We start from the raw sequence: 17,552 nt of genomic DNA on the forward strand, positions 1-17,552 counted from the left end.
CATCAACTCCATTTTCGTTTTTTTCTCTTCATTTCCCCCCCCCCCCCCCCCCCCCCCACTCACGAACGAGATATCCGAGCCGTCTGGCTTCATCATTCACACTGGCGTTTTTTTTTTTTTTCTGGGTTCAATTTGCTGGCACACCATATACCACCACCGCCGAACGCGCAGTATGACGTCTAACGGACTAATACCCCCAATACATAGAACTGAAATGAGCACTTATTGACAGAATTTACTTTGGGTATTTGATTACGTGACCTATGATCTGGACTGTGAAGATCTGAAGCGATCTTGCTTCGTCAGCTGCCTTCTGCTAGTAGCTAACTGTCTCCAATGTGCGTGTCCGCAGAATCACCGGCAGCAGGCCGTCAAAAAGCCGCTTCTAGCCATACATGTGCACCTGACCATGGTACGCTACCGGGTCTGCTATTCCTGACATCCTCTCTCCTTAAGCGTCACACGGCCACTTATTCAGTGGGCTCCTCGGCAACGTAGTGCAGGTAAGCGCCCAACAGCTTGATACCCTCAATGTAGTTGCGCTTGTCCAGCTTCTCGTTGATGGAGTGAGCGCCGTCGGTGGAGCTACCCATAGGCAGAAGCAAGACGTTCTTGCCAGTAGCCTGCTCGAAAGTCAGGGTGACAGGAATGCTACAGAGAGTCAGCTGGGGTCATGAGCAGAGATTCAAGCGGAAATCTTACCTTCCACCCTCGCGAGTGAAGTCGGGCTGAACACCCCAAACGCGCTCGGTGGCCTTGGCAGCAGCGCTGAAGTTCCAGTGCTTGGGCGACGCAACCCACCACTTGCCGGTGTGCTGAGCCCAGACCTTGAGCGTGTTCTTGCTGTTAAGCTTGGCGAACTGCTCCTTGACGTACTTGTAGACAGCCTCGTTGGTGGCCTCGATCTCCATGTTGGGGACAGTGCGGATGGAGAACTTGCCGGTAACCTTGGCGGGGATTACAGTCTTTGCGCCAGGGGCAGAGAAGGCACCCTCGATACCGTGGACGGAGAGGGAGGGGTAGCGCCATCTGGCCATGAGGGTCGGCTTCTTGTCCTCAAAGATAGTCGTCTTGCTGCCGAGAGACTCCTGGAGAGTCTCCATGGTGAAGGCAATGCCGTCGTAGAGGGTCTCCTCCTCAGCGGTAACAGGGGCGACCTGCTCATTAATGCCAGGAATCTGGATCTTGCCATCGGTATCAACGAGAGAACCGAGAACACGGACCAAGTCCGTCATGGGCTCCTGGGCAGTACCGCCGAAGACACCGCTGTGGAGGTCGGCACCGGGGCCGGAAATCTCAACGGAGTAGTAGTTGCAGCCACGAAGACCGTAAGTCAAGCAAGGCTTCTCGGTTCCAAGCCAGTAGTTGTCGGAAATGCAGACGGCATCGGCATCAGCGAAGTATTTCTTGGCCTCGGCCTCAATGAGGTCGTCCAGACCCTCAGAGCCGTACTCCTCCATACCCTCGAAGCACATGAGCAGGTTGACGGGGAAGTCAATACCAGCCTTCTGGTGAGCCTCGATGGCGTTCAGCCAGCCAAGGACGGGACCCTTGTCGTCGGTAGAACCACGACCGAACATGCGGCCCTTCTCATCGACTGAGAGCTCGAAAGGCTCGGTAGACCAGCCGTCGCTCTTCTCAGCAGGCTGGACGTCGTAGTGGCCGTAGACCAGAATCGTGCGCTTGTTCTTGTCGTTTCCATATCTGCCGAGGACCACGGGGGGCAGCTGCAGACCGGGCTTGTCAGGCTGCTCGCCAAGTTCACGAAGCTCGACCGAGGCACCGAGAGCCTTCAGCTCGCCGGCGAGCCACTGGCCCATCTTCACAACATCGGGACGGCGGGCGACATCGGCAGAGATCGAGGGAATCGCAACGGCCTTCCTGAGGCGTTCGATGAAGTGGTCGGAGTCGGCATCGACCTGCTTGAAGTAGCCGTCGAGGTTAGGAGCCATCTTGCGAGCTTGGTGTGCTTTTATTGCCGGAGTAAGGTAGGAACGGCGAGTGTTAGCTATCGAAGTCGTCTGCCAACACGGGAGGAATCTAGGAGTTGTAGGAAGAAACTTTCGAGTAGTCTGAGGGCGGGCAAGACCGCTCAACAATGAGGTGCGGGGCATGACGCCGGACTGGACCTTCTACATCGGGCGCAATAGAGCTGACCAGAATTCTGCTGCACGGCAAGAAGTACCACCACATGCACCTGCCCACAGCTCGGATGGCGGGGTTCACAATGCGTGGCGCTTCGGAAAGCAGCGGCCGTATCAGCCAGACAGCCAGACGAGGGGCGGGACGGGAATGGAGTAGGGGACCAGCCAATTGCAAACGCGTGGAGCCGCTAAGACAATCGTAAGAACTTTTGCGTGATGGGTCACGTGCCTGCCATTGGGAGCTGCCGTTCCCAGAAGGCGGTGATAAGCAGCAGAAAGTCTGGTCTCCTTCAGCTGGGAACGACCGTGAACAACTGTCAACTGATGACTCAGCTCAAATCTCTGCAACACAAAAGAAGTGGCAGGTTCGACGCCCCGGCCGCTTAGAAATTCTGATACCTCACGTGCCACTTGCTCAATCCACTGTACTGCAGCCCGTAGACCCCAGAGAAGGTGCGCTACAGAATCAGGTGGCAGTGACCCAGGTGGGTTCCAGACTCCCTCCTGCCTGCCCGGTTATATTCCTCTCTCCCCCCTTTTCTTGACTCCTCTTTCTCCTGCCACCCACATCAACACCACGTCGCCATTCATCGTCATTCCGATTGCAACGCATCGCCCTACCCAGCGTTTCGCCATTGTACGGTTGTGCAACGGATAACCGCCCTACAACCTTCGACCAAACACATCGCGAACTTCCAGCGACAAGCGACGCAAGTGCCCGCTGAACGAACCCATCTCCGATCCCGAAACCTGCCTAATTTCCCTGGCAGGCAGAGCTTTGCGACTGCTCTCCTCTCGGCACGCATACATATACTGACCAGGAATTCAATCTTTGGCTTGTTGAGGCTTCTCGACTGATGGTGCGCACGGTGTCGAGGTGATTTTGGCTGTGAGGAGGGATTCACACAAAGGGCTGCCTATCTTCCATCTGGTGTCGGCCTCTTTGGCATTGTACTCTTTCTCTACACTCCGCAACCCTTATTTCCTTGTTCTTCCAAGTAAATCAGAATTGATTTCCATTACTCTTGAGAGGTGCTGAACGCAAGAGAGATCACTCAAAAAGCAAGAAAAAATTACTAGCATCAAATCACTCTCTACTCACCTAGCTTCGCGTCTACGTGGTCGCTTCTCGGCTTTACCATCGCCTCTGCTTCGATCAACTGTTGCTGTGACCAGACCACGCAACCCGAGACACCATGGCGTCTTCCGTCTTTTTCAAGTTCAAGTCGCAAAAGGAACCGACGCGAGTCGAGTTCGACGGCACTGGTATTTCTGTGTTCGAGCTGAAGCGCGATATCATCTTGAAGAGCGGACTCGGCGACGGTACCGACTTTGATTTGGCCATTTACTCCGAAGATGGAAGTGAAGGTAAGCTGCCCTTTTCACCCTACAATGATGATCCCCAGGTCTGACATTTGCTAGAATATGATGATGACACGACAATCATTCCCCGATCAACGACCGTTGTCGCCCGCCGACTACCGGCTGCGAAGCCCGGCGCTGGCCGTGGCGCGAGATACGTCTCTGGCAAGATGCCCGTCGCCGCAAAGAACTCGTCTCGCAAGGAACAGACGACCAAGACGGCGACTGCCAAGGCGGCCTCGAATGCCATCAGCCAGATGAACAATGCCATGACTGAGGAGGAGAAAATGGCGGCCATGTTCCAGGCTCAGACCGAGTCTTGGTCTGCTCAGCAGGAGGAAATGTCACAGTAAGTGTTCCCGATCGAAATCACAGCATGCAACATCGCTAACAGAAACGCAGTCAAACACCGGTCTTCAAGCCTGGATCTAAGAAGCCAGCGAATGTGCCCGACCATGACCCTCCCAACGGATACATCTGCTATCGCTGCGGAGAGAAGGGGCACTGGATTCAGCTGTGCCCCACAAACGATGATCCAGAGTTCGACAACCGTCCGCGTGTAAAGCGGACTACTGGTATCCCGCGGTCGTTCCTGCGCACAGTCGACAAGTCTGTCGCCTTGGCCCAGAGCGGCGACGACGAGTCCAAGAGGCCATCAGGCATCATGGTCAACGCAGAGGGAGAATTCGTTATCGCTGAGCCTGACAAGGCGTCGTGGGAACAATTCCAAGCCAAGGCGAAGTCTTCAGCCTCCGCTGCCAAGGCAATTGCTATGGGAGACAAGGAGCTGCAGGAGAAGGGATTGGAATGCCCCATCGACAAGAAGATGTTCATAGACCCAATGAAGACCCCGTGCTGCCAGAAGACGTATTGTAATGATTGCATTACGAATGCTCTCATCGAATCGGACTTCGTCTGCCCCAACTGTTCTAACGAGGGCGTTCTAATCGACGACCTGAAAGCTGATGAGGAGGCTGCCGACAAGATCAAGGACTTCCTCAAGGAGAAGATCGAGGTCAAGAGCCCGACCGCAACCGCTGCCTCGCCGGTCCAACCCGCTTCGCCGAAGGAGGGCGCGAAAGAGAATGCGGAGGAGGCGAAACCAGAAACCGCAGACGGAACCGCAGAGTCACCCACGCCAAAGAAGTCACCCTCCACCGCTCCCGCTACCGCCGCAGGCCCGGTCGACGGAACACCCAAGTCACCATCAGCAACACCCGCAACTGCTCCAGCCAAGCCAGCAGCCGAGCGCGCCGGGTCTGAGGAGTCAACCAATTCCAAGAAACGTCCCGCCGACGAATTGATGGAGAACCCCAAGATTCCGAAAGCACCCAAGGCGATGCAGAAGCAGCAAGAACAACAAGCAATGATGAACGGCATGAACGGCATGGGCAACATGAACATGAACCCGATGATGGGCTTCAACAACATGAACATGATGAACGGTTTCATGGGCATGCCCAACATGCCTAACATGCCGAACATGGGCAACATGAACATGGGTATGCCGATGATGGGCATGATGAACCCCATGATGGGTATGCCCGGATTCAACCCCATGAACGGCGGCTTCGACATGGGCAACAACAACATGTACGGAGGTAACTTCGGCGGCAACATGAACGGCATGAACGGCATGAATGGCATGAATGGCATGAATGGTATGAATGGTGGAATAAACGGTGGAATGAATGGCGGTGGCATGAACGGAATGAACGGTGGCGGAATGGGAGGCGCCTTCAATCAACAGCAACGCCACAACTTCACTCAGCCCAGCAATGACGAAGACGCGTACTTTAGGAGGCCCGTCAACCCTCACCGTCATCAGAACCGCCAACGACGCGTGCGACCCAGCGACTACCGGGAGCTTTGAGCTGCCCTGCTGGCCTCTTCCGCGATTACTTCAACAAACGGTCGCTCACCTCTACTTCACTTCACTGTAATAATACTAGACGACACGCACTGCATCACGGCATATCATTCTGGAAGACACGGCATAACACACAAATCCTCGCACGCCAAGAGGAAGTTGGACAGGGCACTTAAGAAATTAACGGCGTTCATGGGATGGCTTGGGAGGTTTTCTTTTTCGGACAGGAGGAGGTTCTCATAAGTTGGACGGGAAATGTGTCCTAATGCAGGGAAGGCCAACATATATGGAGGCATATGAGGCCTGTCAAGCGAATGGCTTGTCAAAAACAGTCTGCTCAGCGTGGAGCTCTTGCCGTATGTAACACGCACTCCAGATGATCAATAAAGTCTCCTGCACACATCACCGGGTATCAAATCGTTTGTGAATGTATTCTATGTCTCCACTCGTGACTCTTGACGCCTCATGCTACCATCCCGTCGTGAAAATCATGTTTTTGAACCGCACCGCAACGCACCGCCCAACACCACAGCCCCGAAGCGCACCACGCTCTTATGCGTCCATCTCAGGGGGGACGTAGGGCGTCGTCAGCATCTCGCTGAACTTCTCCAGCTTCTCCTTGCCGCGCACCTCCTCGACGAGCAGCGGCATCTTGACGACGTTGAACTCGTCGTACAGCTCCTCGATCTGCTCGAGGTACTTCTTCTGCATCTTCCGGCGGGCGTTGCACTGGTCGCAGTTGCTGCCCTTCTTGGGGAAGAGCAGCTGGTTGACGACGATGCTGTGGGTGTCGATGCCGTAGTTGGCCAGCTCCTGGATCATGCGCTCCGTCTCGTACAGCGACAGGAACTCGGGGATGCAGACGCAGACGAAGGTCGTGAGGGCCTCGTCCTTGAACTGGGTGTTGACCTCGGAGATGGTCTCGCGCAGCGTCTCGAGCTTCTCCATCATCTCGTTCAGGTTCTGGCCGTTGGGGAGCTGGCCGCCCTGGCCGAGGAAGCCGTTCAGGAGGGGCCCGTACTGGGAGGAGAGCTGGGAGACCTTGGCGAGGGCCTTTTCGAGGACGGAGGGGAAGGAGAGGAAGCGCAGGGTGTGGCCGGTGGGCGCGGTGTCGAAGATGATTGTTTCGTAGGACATGGACTTTACTTGCTTGAGGACTTCGGCGAAAGACATGGCCTCGTCGATACCCGGAATCTGTGGCGATATGTCATGTTAGTAGTGCTCACACACACACGTAGCTAGGGAAAACAGCAAGACGTACGGCAAAGGCGAGGTCCTGCATCATACCGCCCAGACCGCCGCCCATGGCATCCACGTCCTCGCCCTGACCAGCGAGGAGGTCCTGCATGCTGCCGTTGGGGTCGATCTCCATGGCGCTGAGGTTGGTGAAGCCATCGATCAGACGGGCCTCCTTGCCGAACTTCTGGTTGAAGGCGTCGGACAGGTTGTGCGCCGGGTCGGTGGAGATGAGGAGGACGGAACGGCGGTGCTTGGCGAGCTGGATGGCGAGGGAGCAAGAGGTCGTGGTCTTTCCGACACCACCCTTTCCACCGACGAAGATCCAGCGCAACGAGCGCTGGTCGAGGAGGGACTGGAGCGTAGGCTCCATCGCGTCGTCGGCGTCGATGATGGCGGCCATGGTTGCTTAGACTCGGGTTGGTGATACGACTTAGGGTGTTTCTAAGAATACGTTTGTCGGTGTAGGGAGTCCGATTCTTTCAAAACAGTGCTCTAAATTCCTGTCTAGTACAACAGATTCTAGATAGAGGCAGGTTCTTGACACGCGGCAGGCAGTAAAGATGGATGGCGTAGGCGCATTCCAAGCTGTTCTAGAAGGGCTCGGTCTCAGCTGTGTTCCCTCCCCGCCATTTGGCGGGGCACCCTGGCCAGAGACTGTGCGGTCGTTGGCATTCTGTGATAATCGCACGGTACGGGGCTCCACTTGAGCTCCCGTTTGGCAGTCAAACATTAAACGGAGCTTTGAAATGAAGATGCGATTTCGCGATACATGTGACATCCGCCATACCTATTGTGACAGCCTGCGAAATGGCTACGAAAGGGCATACCGTCCTCCAGGGACTCTCGTACAAGCTCGGTCCCCGAACACTTCAGGTCGCTGTGTCTCCGAGACCGACGAGGTTTGCTGAGCGACGCGCAGTTCTGCACTCGCTGCAAAAGTTCGCTCAGGTCGAGGTGTTCAAAAAGCAAGATGTGGGCTTTCCTCCGTCACGATATTTCTGACGTCTCGATAGCTAATTGGCCATTGAATACAGGACCAGAACTCGTCGTTCATTACGGTGGTGGCCGAAACGTCACAGGCGAAGGAACTCATCAAGATGAGCCCGTTGCACTACCAACTCGCAACACCTCGATCGAACGGATCCGTCAAGACCTTTTTGACGAGCGCGACCCCGACCGATCCCATCATTACCAAGAACACGGAAGACACGGACGAAGCCGACGAGGCCACGACTGATGAGGTTCACAAGGACTTCACGGTGCATATCTTTCCGGCAGAGTCATACATCCACTCGGCTGCCATTAGGAAGTCGCCGCTCCACGGACCTTGGCCCGAAGACCGCCCACGAACCGCCATGAAAGTAATGATGAAGGATGCTCTGCCTGACAACATTGCGGCTGAAGGGCTGTCTGACTGGGAGGCAGGCGGACAGATCCCGGCCTCTGCTAGAAGCCAGCTTTGGGAGGACATCCTCCTCGGTACAAAGTCGGTGGATGTGAGAACACGCGCCATCATCGACCGCGCTGAAAATCGCGAACGGCGAGAGAAGCTTCCTCCCATCATGCAGGGACTTTTGCATCTTCGGCAGTATCAAGGGAGGGAGTGAGTCTCGATGGGAACGAATGATCAAACTATCCTCGTGCAACGGGAAACGTACAGCCCGACAAAAAAATTTGACCAAAGCTTTAGCCCCTTGGTACAGATTCATGCCGACTGCGCGTCCCTATCGATACCATCGCCGCTCCCGGAGGCCAAGGCTAAAGGAATATCATACCCCCAGCCTGATCGGAGTTTAGGTGTTTCGCCTCAGGCTACGGTAGAATGCCTAGGCGTATCGCATCTGACGGAATCACATTTCCCGACCAAACCGACAGGTCCCTTCAGGAGATGGGATGGCAGACAGCGAGCAACACGCCTCTCGATTGGCCAGATTATCGGACGGGACTGCTTATGTTTCGGCTGCATAACCTAATTTTATGCGATATTGGGTGGTGCATTGACCTGTCGAGCTCTCGGCCGATGAAAGCGAACCACTACGGGGGAGGCCGTCGACGGTTGACATTTTTGACAAGAGATTGCAAAAACCGGCAAAATACACCGTCAGCCATGACGAACGTGTCTTTCAAGGCCCTCGCTAGTGCTACCACGCCGTATGTCTTTCTGACGATGGGCTGCAGGGCGCGCTTGCGAGGAAAACACTTGAATTGGCAATAACGGCAGTCAGCTGTCCAACGTCTCTGACGTTGAAGTTGGATTACCATTGCAAGGGTTCATTCAGGGCGTGGCGTCATTCCAGAGCCACAAAACAAGGAACAACTGCAACCTGCAATACCCTAGATCGGCAAGCGACGCCGTGACGGACCAATCAGCTTGGCGATGTCGCTAGTACGTCACGGTCAAGGCCCCCCCCAATGCCACGTTCTCTTCCCCCAAAGCCACCATCACCAGCTTTTGCTCGAACCAGAGAGAACAATCGCGGAGGAGCCTGGTCGCGCCGACCAACCGTGGCGCGGGGACTGCTTGCGCAAGCAAGGGTCCATTCCTTTTTCTCAAGCCACGAGAATAGAGGGCCAGACTCGGCCTCGGCCACGATGATGACGTCGCATCCGTTGGGCTGCTTCGAGACCCTGACTTACACGGCATTCTTGGCCCCGAACGGTGTGCCCAGGGTGGTTACAGTCACAGATCATCGCACATCATGCATTTTCCTGCTTCGTAGCCCAACCCAGGAGCTCTGAGGGTGGTGTTTATATGCGCACCATCTCGCCCTCCCTCAGCGAACGTGTTCATCTGTTCTATATTCCATCGCCACTTGTATCGTTTAACTTAGCTTAATACCAATCAACAAACACCAACCTCGTACACTAGCCAGCCGGCAGTAATACGTATCATCATGGCTGTCACCGGCTTCATTCACCACTTTGGTACCTTTCTGCTCCTCGTAGCAACGGTCCTTCTGGTTGTCACCAGCATCTCTTCACCTGTGGTGAACAACATCTCCATCTTGACGGTGAAGCTTGGCGATGCTTCCGCAGGCAACGAGATCACATTTGGCACCTTTGGATACTGCATCCGCGGCGCGAACGCTGAGTACGACACCCTCTATCCAACTAGAGCAACCCTTAACTAACACATTGCAGTGGCTCCGACAGATGCCCTAGCGCCCGCATCGGCTATGACCCGGCCCAGATCGTGACCGAGGCCGATGGCACCCGTTACTCCGGCTACTCTTCCAACACCGCCGAGGCTCTGACGCGCGTCATGATCCTCCACCCCATCGGCGCCGTCGTCGCCTTCATCGCCTTCGTTCTCTCCGTTGGCGCCGGCTTGTTCGGCTCTCTCTTCGCCGCGCTCACTGCCGGCTTCGCCTTCATTATTACACTCGTCGCCCTTGTCTGCGACTGGGTGGGCTTTGCTCTCGTGCGCAAGAACGTTAACGATGACGATGACGGCGGAGACAGCGCCAGCTACGCCCACTTCGACGTCGCACTCTGGACCCTGCTGGCTGCCGCCATCTGCTTGCTGCTCGGCACTATCATCGTCTTCTTCACCTGCTGCAGCGGCCGTCTGCACAAGCGCCGCCAGCAGAGGGCTAAGGTCGACCACTACTCTCCTCCCGCCACCCACACCCCGTACCGCCGCCGCCGCTGGTGGCAGCGCAACCGCTACTAAACTCGAACACTCGAGTTGAGTAACAGGCTTTGGGTTGGTCATGAAACCACCCATAGTCCTCATATACAAATACGTGTAAATGATACGGCGCCGGCGTACCAAAGGAGTGGTGTTTAGCGATGGGTTGGATGAAATTGTGCGAATATGATGATACCACGCCTGCATTGGCAGGGCATGAATTTTCTTGTATACTATGATATAAACCTAATGACATATCAAACATTTCAAAATCTCAAATTTCGCTCTTTGCGTCATGCACTGCTTCATTAAATCATATCATTGTTTGGGAATGGGAATCTCTTCGGCACCTTCTGAAAATCGAACGGGATATGATTTCCCCAATTATTGCATAAAGCCATATGTATGTATTGTCGCGCTTCCGGGCTGTATTCTTATATCAGCAACAATCCACTGCCTGTCGCTCCACTATCCGTTCCTGATCGAATGCTGGCACTCAGATGCTACAACAATGGCTACACTTTGGTGGTCAAAACTGAACCCCGTTTCGACTGGATCTTAACTCGGACTTCCTGGCTTTAAGTTTAGCGAGGCAATGTTTGCCGGGAGCATAACTTTACTCTCGATATGAAGTGGCTGGCTGTTCGATCAGCCGCTCTTGCGCGCGCGCGCCTCCTCCGTCGTCCGACCTGCCGCAGCTACTCGGCGGCGGCGGCCACCCCCGCCTCGGACCCGCTCCGGATCTTATTCTGCGGCTCCGACTCTTTTAGCTGCGCCGCACTCAATGCTTTGGTCACGGAGAAGGAGCGCAATCCTGGGCTGATCGAGTCTTTGGACGTCGTGGTCCGACCCGGCAAGTTGTCGGGTAGGGGGATGAAAGAGATTCGTCAGGGTGTGTTGTCAATCTCTTCAGAAGTCGGAGAGGATCTGCTGATGCGTGACAGTTCCTCTGAAGATGTTGGCTGAAGATATGAAGTTGCCGATCCATGAGAGGGATACCTTCACCGGGTGGCAGGTGTGTCCATATCACAGTGGCCCAGTTCATTTCAAGTTTCTGACATCCATAGCCCGAAATCGACATCAACCTAATCATCGCCGTGTCTTTTGGCCTCTTCGTACCTCCCAGACTTCTGAACCTCGCAAAGTACGGCGGCCTGAACGTTCACCCGTCGCTTCTTCCAGAGTAACCCCTCCCCCCAACCAGCTCACCGGCATCTCAGATGTTGACCAGGTATGACCAGCTTCCGCGGCCCCGCGCCTCTCCAACACACCCTCCTCCAAAGGCGCACGCACACGGGTGTCACTCTCCAGACCCTCCACCACAAGACCTTTGACCACGGCACCGTTCTATCCCAGACTCCGCTCCCGGGTATCCCCATCCCCGAGAACTGCACCACGCAGGAACTGCATGACATCGTCACCCCTCTGGCGGCGGACATGCTGGTCGACGGGCTCCGCCGCGGCTTGCACGTCCCGCCTCTGAAGGACGTGGGCTGGAAGCCCGAAGGGGAGGAGGTCGAGAAGCTCTGCCACGCGCCCAAGTTGACGAAGCACGACCGTCAGATCAACTGGGCGGAGTGGAGTGCCGACGACATCGTCCTCCGTCAGCGCGTTCTCGGTCCGCTGTGGTGCGAGGCGGTGCACCACGAGGATAAGAAGGTCATGCGAATGTTCCTTGAGCATATGCAAGTCGTGGAGATGCCGGAGCATATCGAGGCGTGGGAGGAGCGGTACCGTGAGCGCGAGAATGGCTCTCTGGCCATGGAAGATTTGCCTCAGGGAGATCGGGAGGTGAAGTGGGTTACGTGGCTGTGGAAGCCCGAGGGCCCGGAGGGGAAGGATCCCGAGAACTGGGGCCAGTTCGCGGTGCCTTACTTCCCGGAGGAAACCGGCGGGGCCATCTTCATTCCGGTTATGAATGGAGGATGTTTGCGGGTGCCGGCGATCAAGGTCGAAGGCTCGCGGGCCAAGGCTGCGAAGAAGGCGATTGCTGACTTTGGCCAGAATGAGGATGTCGAGAGTTCTCCCACCAAAAAGAAAGGCTTCTTCGGGGATGGCGCGGTCTTAGCTGGATTGCTCACTTCATTCTTGATATAAGGCATGCGTCTACGTACGTATGAGAAGGTCGGTCCGGTGTAGGTACCCGATATAAAATGCAGTACATATGTATCGTATCATAAAAAGTATTCGTTTCAGTAGCAGATTAGGTGACTTCGTCTTCCTAGGGGACATTTAGGAACTATTCTGACCTCAAGTCAAAAATTGCAGCTTAGAATCAAGAGTGGCTTATAACCCTCTTTGACTGCTGCGAGTGATGCTTTATCAATATTATTGTTCCTGAGAAGGCATCGCGGTTCTAAGGCCTGAATCACTTTGCATTTATCACTGTGTTGTCTTGCACTGAAGATGCTCTTAAATAACCACCCAAGGTCCGGAATGAGGTCAACTGCCTTTTCGTCGATAGCAACAAATTTTATAAAACCAAATGATAGTATAATCAATTTTCCTCCCGCGACTACGGCGTACATCTCACATCGAGGCACCCTTTTGAGAACCAAACGCTGAAGGAGTTGCTTCTCAGAAGAGCCAAGTTTCTCTCCTCTTAACAAAACCTGATCTGGCATCCAAGTTCCCAGGAGGATACTTAGGCAAGAGGTACCGGCCACCCTCCTTCCGTTGTAAGCTGTCCACTCACGCTTTCCTTTCAAACCGCCAGAGATCTAGGGCTTGTTATATTCAAATCGCACCTTGCCCCTCTCGCCGTCTTTAACCTACAACGTCACTCTCTACCACGAGTCTTCTCACAGCAACTATCCACCTCCAATTCAACCTCATCTTCAAGCTTCTTCGAGATCATTAACGAGACGATGGTATACAACCTTCGATCGTCCCAAGACAGATCCGCATTCGGAACCACCACCCCAGCTGCGAACACGATGTCCACCAACTCTGTTCCTTCCGACTACGTTCAAGGCTTTGCGCGGCTCGTGGGATCGGTCAAGACGGCGGTCGACGAGTACAACGCGGCTTTCAGGAAGGATAACCTCGTGTTCCTGGCGCCTATTTTGAACGATGAGTACAAGATCGACAAACTCCAGCTTGTCAGAGACGAAGCGCGTTCTAATGAAGGTGACGCTTCCAGCACGGCAGGATGCCCTTCATCACCTTCTGAGCCTTTCACTGGCGACGATCGCACGGCGAAATCGGTCACATTTGCGCCTGAGGAGCACCTCATCAGCGAACACGGAAGCGTCTGCTCGTCTCCTAGGGCTACAAGTCCCTCTCGACCTCTGACGGAGCCGATTGTGATCGACTCATCCTCAGATATCGATTCTTCGACAGTCGGTCCTTCTTCCGACACAGAATTTGTGAATGAGAGTTGGCCCCCCGATTCGATCACCGTGGACCGTTATCATTCCACCGAAGTCAGGTCGCGAACTTCGCGTTCGAAGAGCAGGATCCCCGAAGACGAGCGCTCAGCACCCCGAGTTAGGGACTCAACAAATGGATTCGGTTTCATTCGACCTTCTGCTGTGCCCAGCCGTGGAGAGTCCCCTATCAACGTTTCCAGAAGTCGGGTCATTTCTATGTGTCGCTCAGAGGCTCCTCCCCCGAGTGATCGCAGTCAAACAGTCAGACTCAGCCCGAATCTTCCCATGGATGATACTCAGACTAGCGCCAACCCCTTCATCGAAGACGAAACAGGGCAACGCGTGAAGAGCTCTACCACCAATGCTCAAGAAGAGGGCCAGCTTCTCGAAGATGGCGACGTCAACTCGCAACAGACGTCCCACATTGACCCCGAAGTAAACCAACACTTCCAGAGATCACCGGCTGTCAGTCCCTCTTCTCGAGATAATGCCATCTTCGCTCCCGCCTCCGGTGGAAAGTCGCCCGTCACCCCCGCTGAACGCGATACCGCCATCGACGCTCAAAAATCTCCGGCAGTGAAGGCACGTGCTCGCACACCTCCACCGCAAAGACACCCTCGCCGCAACCCAAACGGCCATAGAAAGTCTCATCAGCCCTGGCAGAATGTTGGAAGTGACAGCATGCGTGGCGGCAGCCGGTGCGTCCAGTCACGGCCCTCCGCACGCTGGTCGCCGATCCTACCTTGGTCACCAAACCGGAAGAGGGCGATTGAGGCTTCCTGGCGTCAGACACTTGACTTCACGATTCGTGGAATGGATATCAGCAACGGGCTTTTCACTGATCGCGGCGATGACTCTGATGATTGAGGTTAGCAATATTCTCTGCCAAATTTCAGCTTCTGGCGGTTTGCGAGGCCGCAGTGGCGACACTTACAAAAGTAGGTCACGGACGTCTCCAATGCGCTCCATGCTAACAGTTATCCCAGATCACTTCGTCCTGAAAATGAGGAGGGGCATTCGCATTTGACTTGGAATGCTTCTTGATCAGGCATTAAGACCGTCAGGAGTTCATGCGTTTTCTTTTTTTCTAGGTTTCACGGTTTGTCACATCCAACGACCACAGTGATGTTCACAAGCTGACGTTTTAGTAAAGGCTTCTCGACTTTGCATTCTCAGTTTCATTTTGGGGTGCGATCCTTTTTTCTCTGCAGATACTCCAGATGATCAACATACGCGATGCAGATAACTCGGAGCTACGTCTCGACCGCGGATGATGACGAAGACCACATACCCTCAGCAAAGGGTAGGTGGAGGGCGGCGTTCTTGCACACAGGGCCTGGTTGTTTAGAGGCATCAAACCAGGATCACAAAAGAGACTGGTAACGACTGTAACTTTCAAATTTTCTCTTCGCTCTAACACATTACCCTGAGCCACTCATTACATATGAATATATCATAGATTGGAGCCCTTTCAACGATGGACTGCCACCGTCAGGTCCACGTCGATCCGTCCGAATGAGTGAAACACAAAAATGTATCCCAAACTAACTGACTGCGGTTTTGTACAAGACTCGCACACACCAACGTCGTAGCGAACGGCATCGGCCTCCTCCGCGTTGTTACTCGAGACCGACGTCTTCAGCGACACGCATCTCTGTATACAACTGGCTACTTCCAGAAAATGTTTGTCAACTATTCCTGATCGACACCTTACATCACCAAGCCGATGACGACGGAAACGACGGCGGCCAAGCTGAGGGCGCCAACAGTACGGACACCAGCGGCACCGGAGTCAATGCCGTTGTTGCTGTTCTGAGCGCCGCCCTTGTTGCCGTTGTTGCCGGTCTTGAGTTGTTGGCAAACGCCCATGAGAGTAGAGTTGTTCATCATCTCGTTGAGCTTGGCCTCCTTCTTGGCGGCCTTGGCCTTGAACTTCTCGATCTTGGTGGTATTGCCCTTGAACTTGTCGTTCAGGGCGGTGTCGTTCTTGGAGAGAGCAACGAGCTTGCTGTAAATTGGTGGTTAGTGGTGGTTCCATCAATCGAATTCGGGTGTTCGACTTACTTCAAGCGGTTCATCTGCTTGCACTCGCCCTTGGTGGTCCTTGCCGAGCAGTACTGGAGGAGGGTGGTGTTCTTCTGCAACTCGGCCAACTTGGCTTGACCCTGCTGGACCTTGGCCTTGATCTTGTCGGCCTTGGTGGCGTTGTTCTTGGTGAGGGCGTTCAGGGCGGTCTCGTTGGCAACCAACTTCGTCAACTTGTCCATGCCCCTCATGAAACCACACTGTCCGTTCTCCATCTGGACGGCCCGGACCTGGTCGCAAGTCGTCATGAGGGTGGCGTTCTTCTTGGCCTCGTCCAGCTTGGGCTGGACCTCGGCGGCCTTCTTCTTGATGAGATCGATCTTGGTGGCGTTGTTGTTGGTGATCTCGGCCAGCAGGGTGTCGTTGCCGGCAATCTTGACCAGCTTCTCGCCCTTCAAGAATCGCTTACATTGCGCCTGGGTCGAGTTTCTGCCGCCGCCGCCGTTGTGGTCCTTGGCCAAGGCCGTGAGGGACAGGAGGGGCACGAGGAGGAAAGAGAGCTGCATGTTGGCGGTGTTAGGTTAAAGGGAGGAGGAGGAGGAGGTTATGGGAGTTAGGCTGGTTGAGGATTGTAGGTATAAAGAAAAAAGGCGGGCCGGCCGCAGTAAAGAAAGACTTAGTTACTGAGAAGTGAAGAAGATGATGAGATGACCGCAGGCCGCTGAACCAAGATTCGAGAATGGAGGGATATGGGCAGAGGCGGCCAAGTCTTATACCAAAGGTTCTTCTTGCTCCCACACACTCACACCACACCCCACGCGGACCAACCACCCACATCGCCCACCCGGGTCTCAACCGTCCGTGGATTTTCATCCCATCTCCAATGTGTCTCTACTACCTAGCCCCCCCTCAACGGCACTCGCACGAAACCGATATACCAAACGCACCTTGAGCGCCCCCAGAACGACCGCCCCCGTCCAACGAATCGCCCTTCAGATGGCATGTCTCGACCCCCTCGTCCGCTACGCTGTGCCTGACCGGCTGTGCCCACCCAAATGAGCCTACCGGGTTCGCTTCTGTCTCTCTCTCTCGCTCTACATTCTATGTTAAGCAGTACAACAGGCTGCGCGGTATAAGTTACATGGCTACAATTACAGCAGAGAAAAAAAAAGCCAAAATCAGAGAGGAGAGAGTATTAGCCTGCTTCTTGGCCCAACTTGGGTTAACCCTCCTCCACCCCCCGTAACCCCTCAGCGGAAGTCGGGCCTAAGCGTCGTTTACTCTGCCCGAAAAGGACGAAGGTCGTTACCTCTCCGTTTGACCTTTTTTTTTTCTCGCGGCAACAGCTGCCGTCGACAGGCCGGATCTGCCCTGGCTCGAGTGCCTAGTGAGAGAACACATGCGTGTGTGTGTATGTGTGTGTTACGGATCCCATGGCCATTGACACTTTCTCGCTACCCGGTGAGAGTTACGCGCCATTCGATTCCAGGCCCGGCCTGCCTGACGTGGCCTTGGCGGGAAGTGGGCGCATGGTGAGAAACATCACGGACGTCTTTTTTCTGTCTCTTTCGAACAAACTAGTTGTTTTGATATCGAACCCCTTGGCACATCAACACTCTGAGAAAAGAAAAGGCCACGGCAAATGGATAGCGGCAACGGGATGCTACCAGTGAGAGAGTGAACAGCCAGTCATTTGACGGTGCTGCGAAGTAGTTTGCTTCAGATGCGGCTCAAACGGCATGTTTGGGGCTTCCTCCCCACCCACCACCCCTCCTCCACCTCCACCTCCAACGACAATCCATGCACCCACGCATTGTCCGTTTCAGCGCACCCCCAGCCCGGACGCGACGAAACGCCGCTGATCGATCGACGGTACAGCGAGACCTTGGAGAAGTCTAGGATCTGCCCGT

The 17,552-nt window shown here is 54.8% G+C and overlaps 7 protein-coding genes across 7 annotated transcripts; 4 read left to right on the forward strand and 3 right to left on the reverse strand.

Moving 5' to 3' along the window:
• Nucleotides 1–470: 470 nt before the first annotated feature.
• Nucleotides 471–1,952, reverse strand: CkaCkLH20_00271 (glutamate carboxypeptidase; the record flags this gene model as incomplete). Its single annotated transcript, XM_038882991.1, has 2 exons — nt 471–651; nt 703–1,952. 2 exons carry the CDS (start codon nt 1,950–1,952, stop codon nt 471–473), a joined length of 1,431 nt encoding a protein of 476 aa, XP_038751696.1.
• Nucleotides 1,953–3,340: 1,388 nt separating this feature from the next.
• Nucleotides 3,341–5,379, forward strand: CkaCkLH20_00272 (retinoblastoma-binding protein; the record flags this gene model as incomplete). Its single annotated transcript, XM_038882992.1, has 3 exons — nt 3,341–3,512; nt 3,567–3,855; nt 3,909–5,379. The coding sequence occupies 3 exons, from the start codon at nt 3,341–3,343 to the stop codon at nt 5,377–5,379; spliced, it is 1,932 nt and encodes a 643-aa protein (XP_038751697.1).
• A 549-nt stretch (nt 5,380–5,928) lies between these two features.
• Nucleotides 5,929–7,015, reverse strand: CkaCkLH20_00273 (arsenite translocating atpase; the record flags this gene model as incomplete). Its single annotated transcript, XM_038882993.1, has 2 exons — nt 5,929–6,570; nt 6,638–7,015. 2 exons carry the CDS (start codon nt 7,013–7,015, stop codon nt 5,929–5,931), a joined length of 1,020 nt encoding a protein of 339 aa, XP_038751698.1.
• A 407-nt stretch (nt 7,016–7,422) lies between these two features.
• Nucleotides 7,423–10,288, forward strand: CkaCkLH20_00274 (pH-response regulator; the record flags this gene model as incomplete). The annotated part of the gene is made up of 4 exons (XM_038882994.1): nt 7,423–7,587; nt 7,650–8,218; nt 9,485–9,706; nt 9,757–10,288. The coding sequence occupies 4 exons, from the start codon at nt 7,423–7,425 to the stop codon at nt 10,286–10,288; spliced, it is 1,488 nt and encodes a 495-aa protein (XP_038751699.1).
• A 585-nt stretch (nt 10,289–10,873) lies between these two features.
• Nucleotides 10,874–12,343, forward strand: CkaCkLH20_00275 (formyl transferase; the record flags this gene model as incomplete). The annotated part of the gene is made up of 4 exons (XM_038882995.1): nt 10,874–11,138; nt 11,191–11,261; nt 11,314–11,429; nt 11,488–12,343. 4 exons carry the CDS (start codon nt 10,874–10,876, stop codon nt 12,341–12,343), a joined length of 1,308 nt encoding a protein of 435 aa, XP_038751700.1.
• An 839-nt stretch (nt 12,344–13,182) lies between these two features.
• CkaCkLH20_00276 (uncharacterized protein) lies at nt 13,183–14,484 on the forward strand (the record flags this gene model as incomplete). Its single annotated transcript, XM_038882996.1, has 1 exon — nt 13,183–14,484. The coding sequence occupies one exon, from the start codon at nt 13,183–13,185 to the stop codon at nt 14,482–14,484; it is 1,302 nt and encodes a 433-aa protein (XP_038751701.1).
• Nucleotides 14,485–15,327: 843 nt separating this feature from the next.
• On the reverse strand, nt 15,328–16,208 carry CkaCkLH20_00277 (uncharacterized protein; the record flags this gene model as incomplete). The annotated part of the gene is made up of 2 exons (XM_038882997.1): nt 15,328–15,625; nt 15,682–16,208. 2 exons carry the CDS (start codon nt 16,206–16,208, stop codon nt 15,328–15,330), a joined length of 825 nt encoding a protein of 274 aa, XP_038751702.1.
• Nucleotides 16,209–17,552: the final 1,344 nt, after the last annotated feature.

The sequence above is a fragment of the Colletotrichum karsti genome (assembly GCF_011947395.1).
Source record: "Colletotrichum karsti strain CkLH20 chromosome Unknown Scaffold1, whole genome shotgun sequence".
Classification (NCBI taxonomy): domain Eukaryota; kingdom Fungi; phylum Ascomycota; class Sordariomycetes; order Glomerellales; family Glomerellaceae; genus Colletotrichum; species Colletotrichum karsti.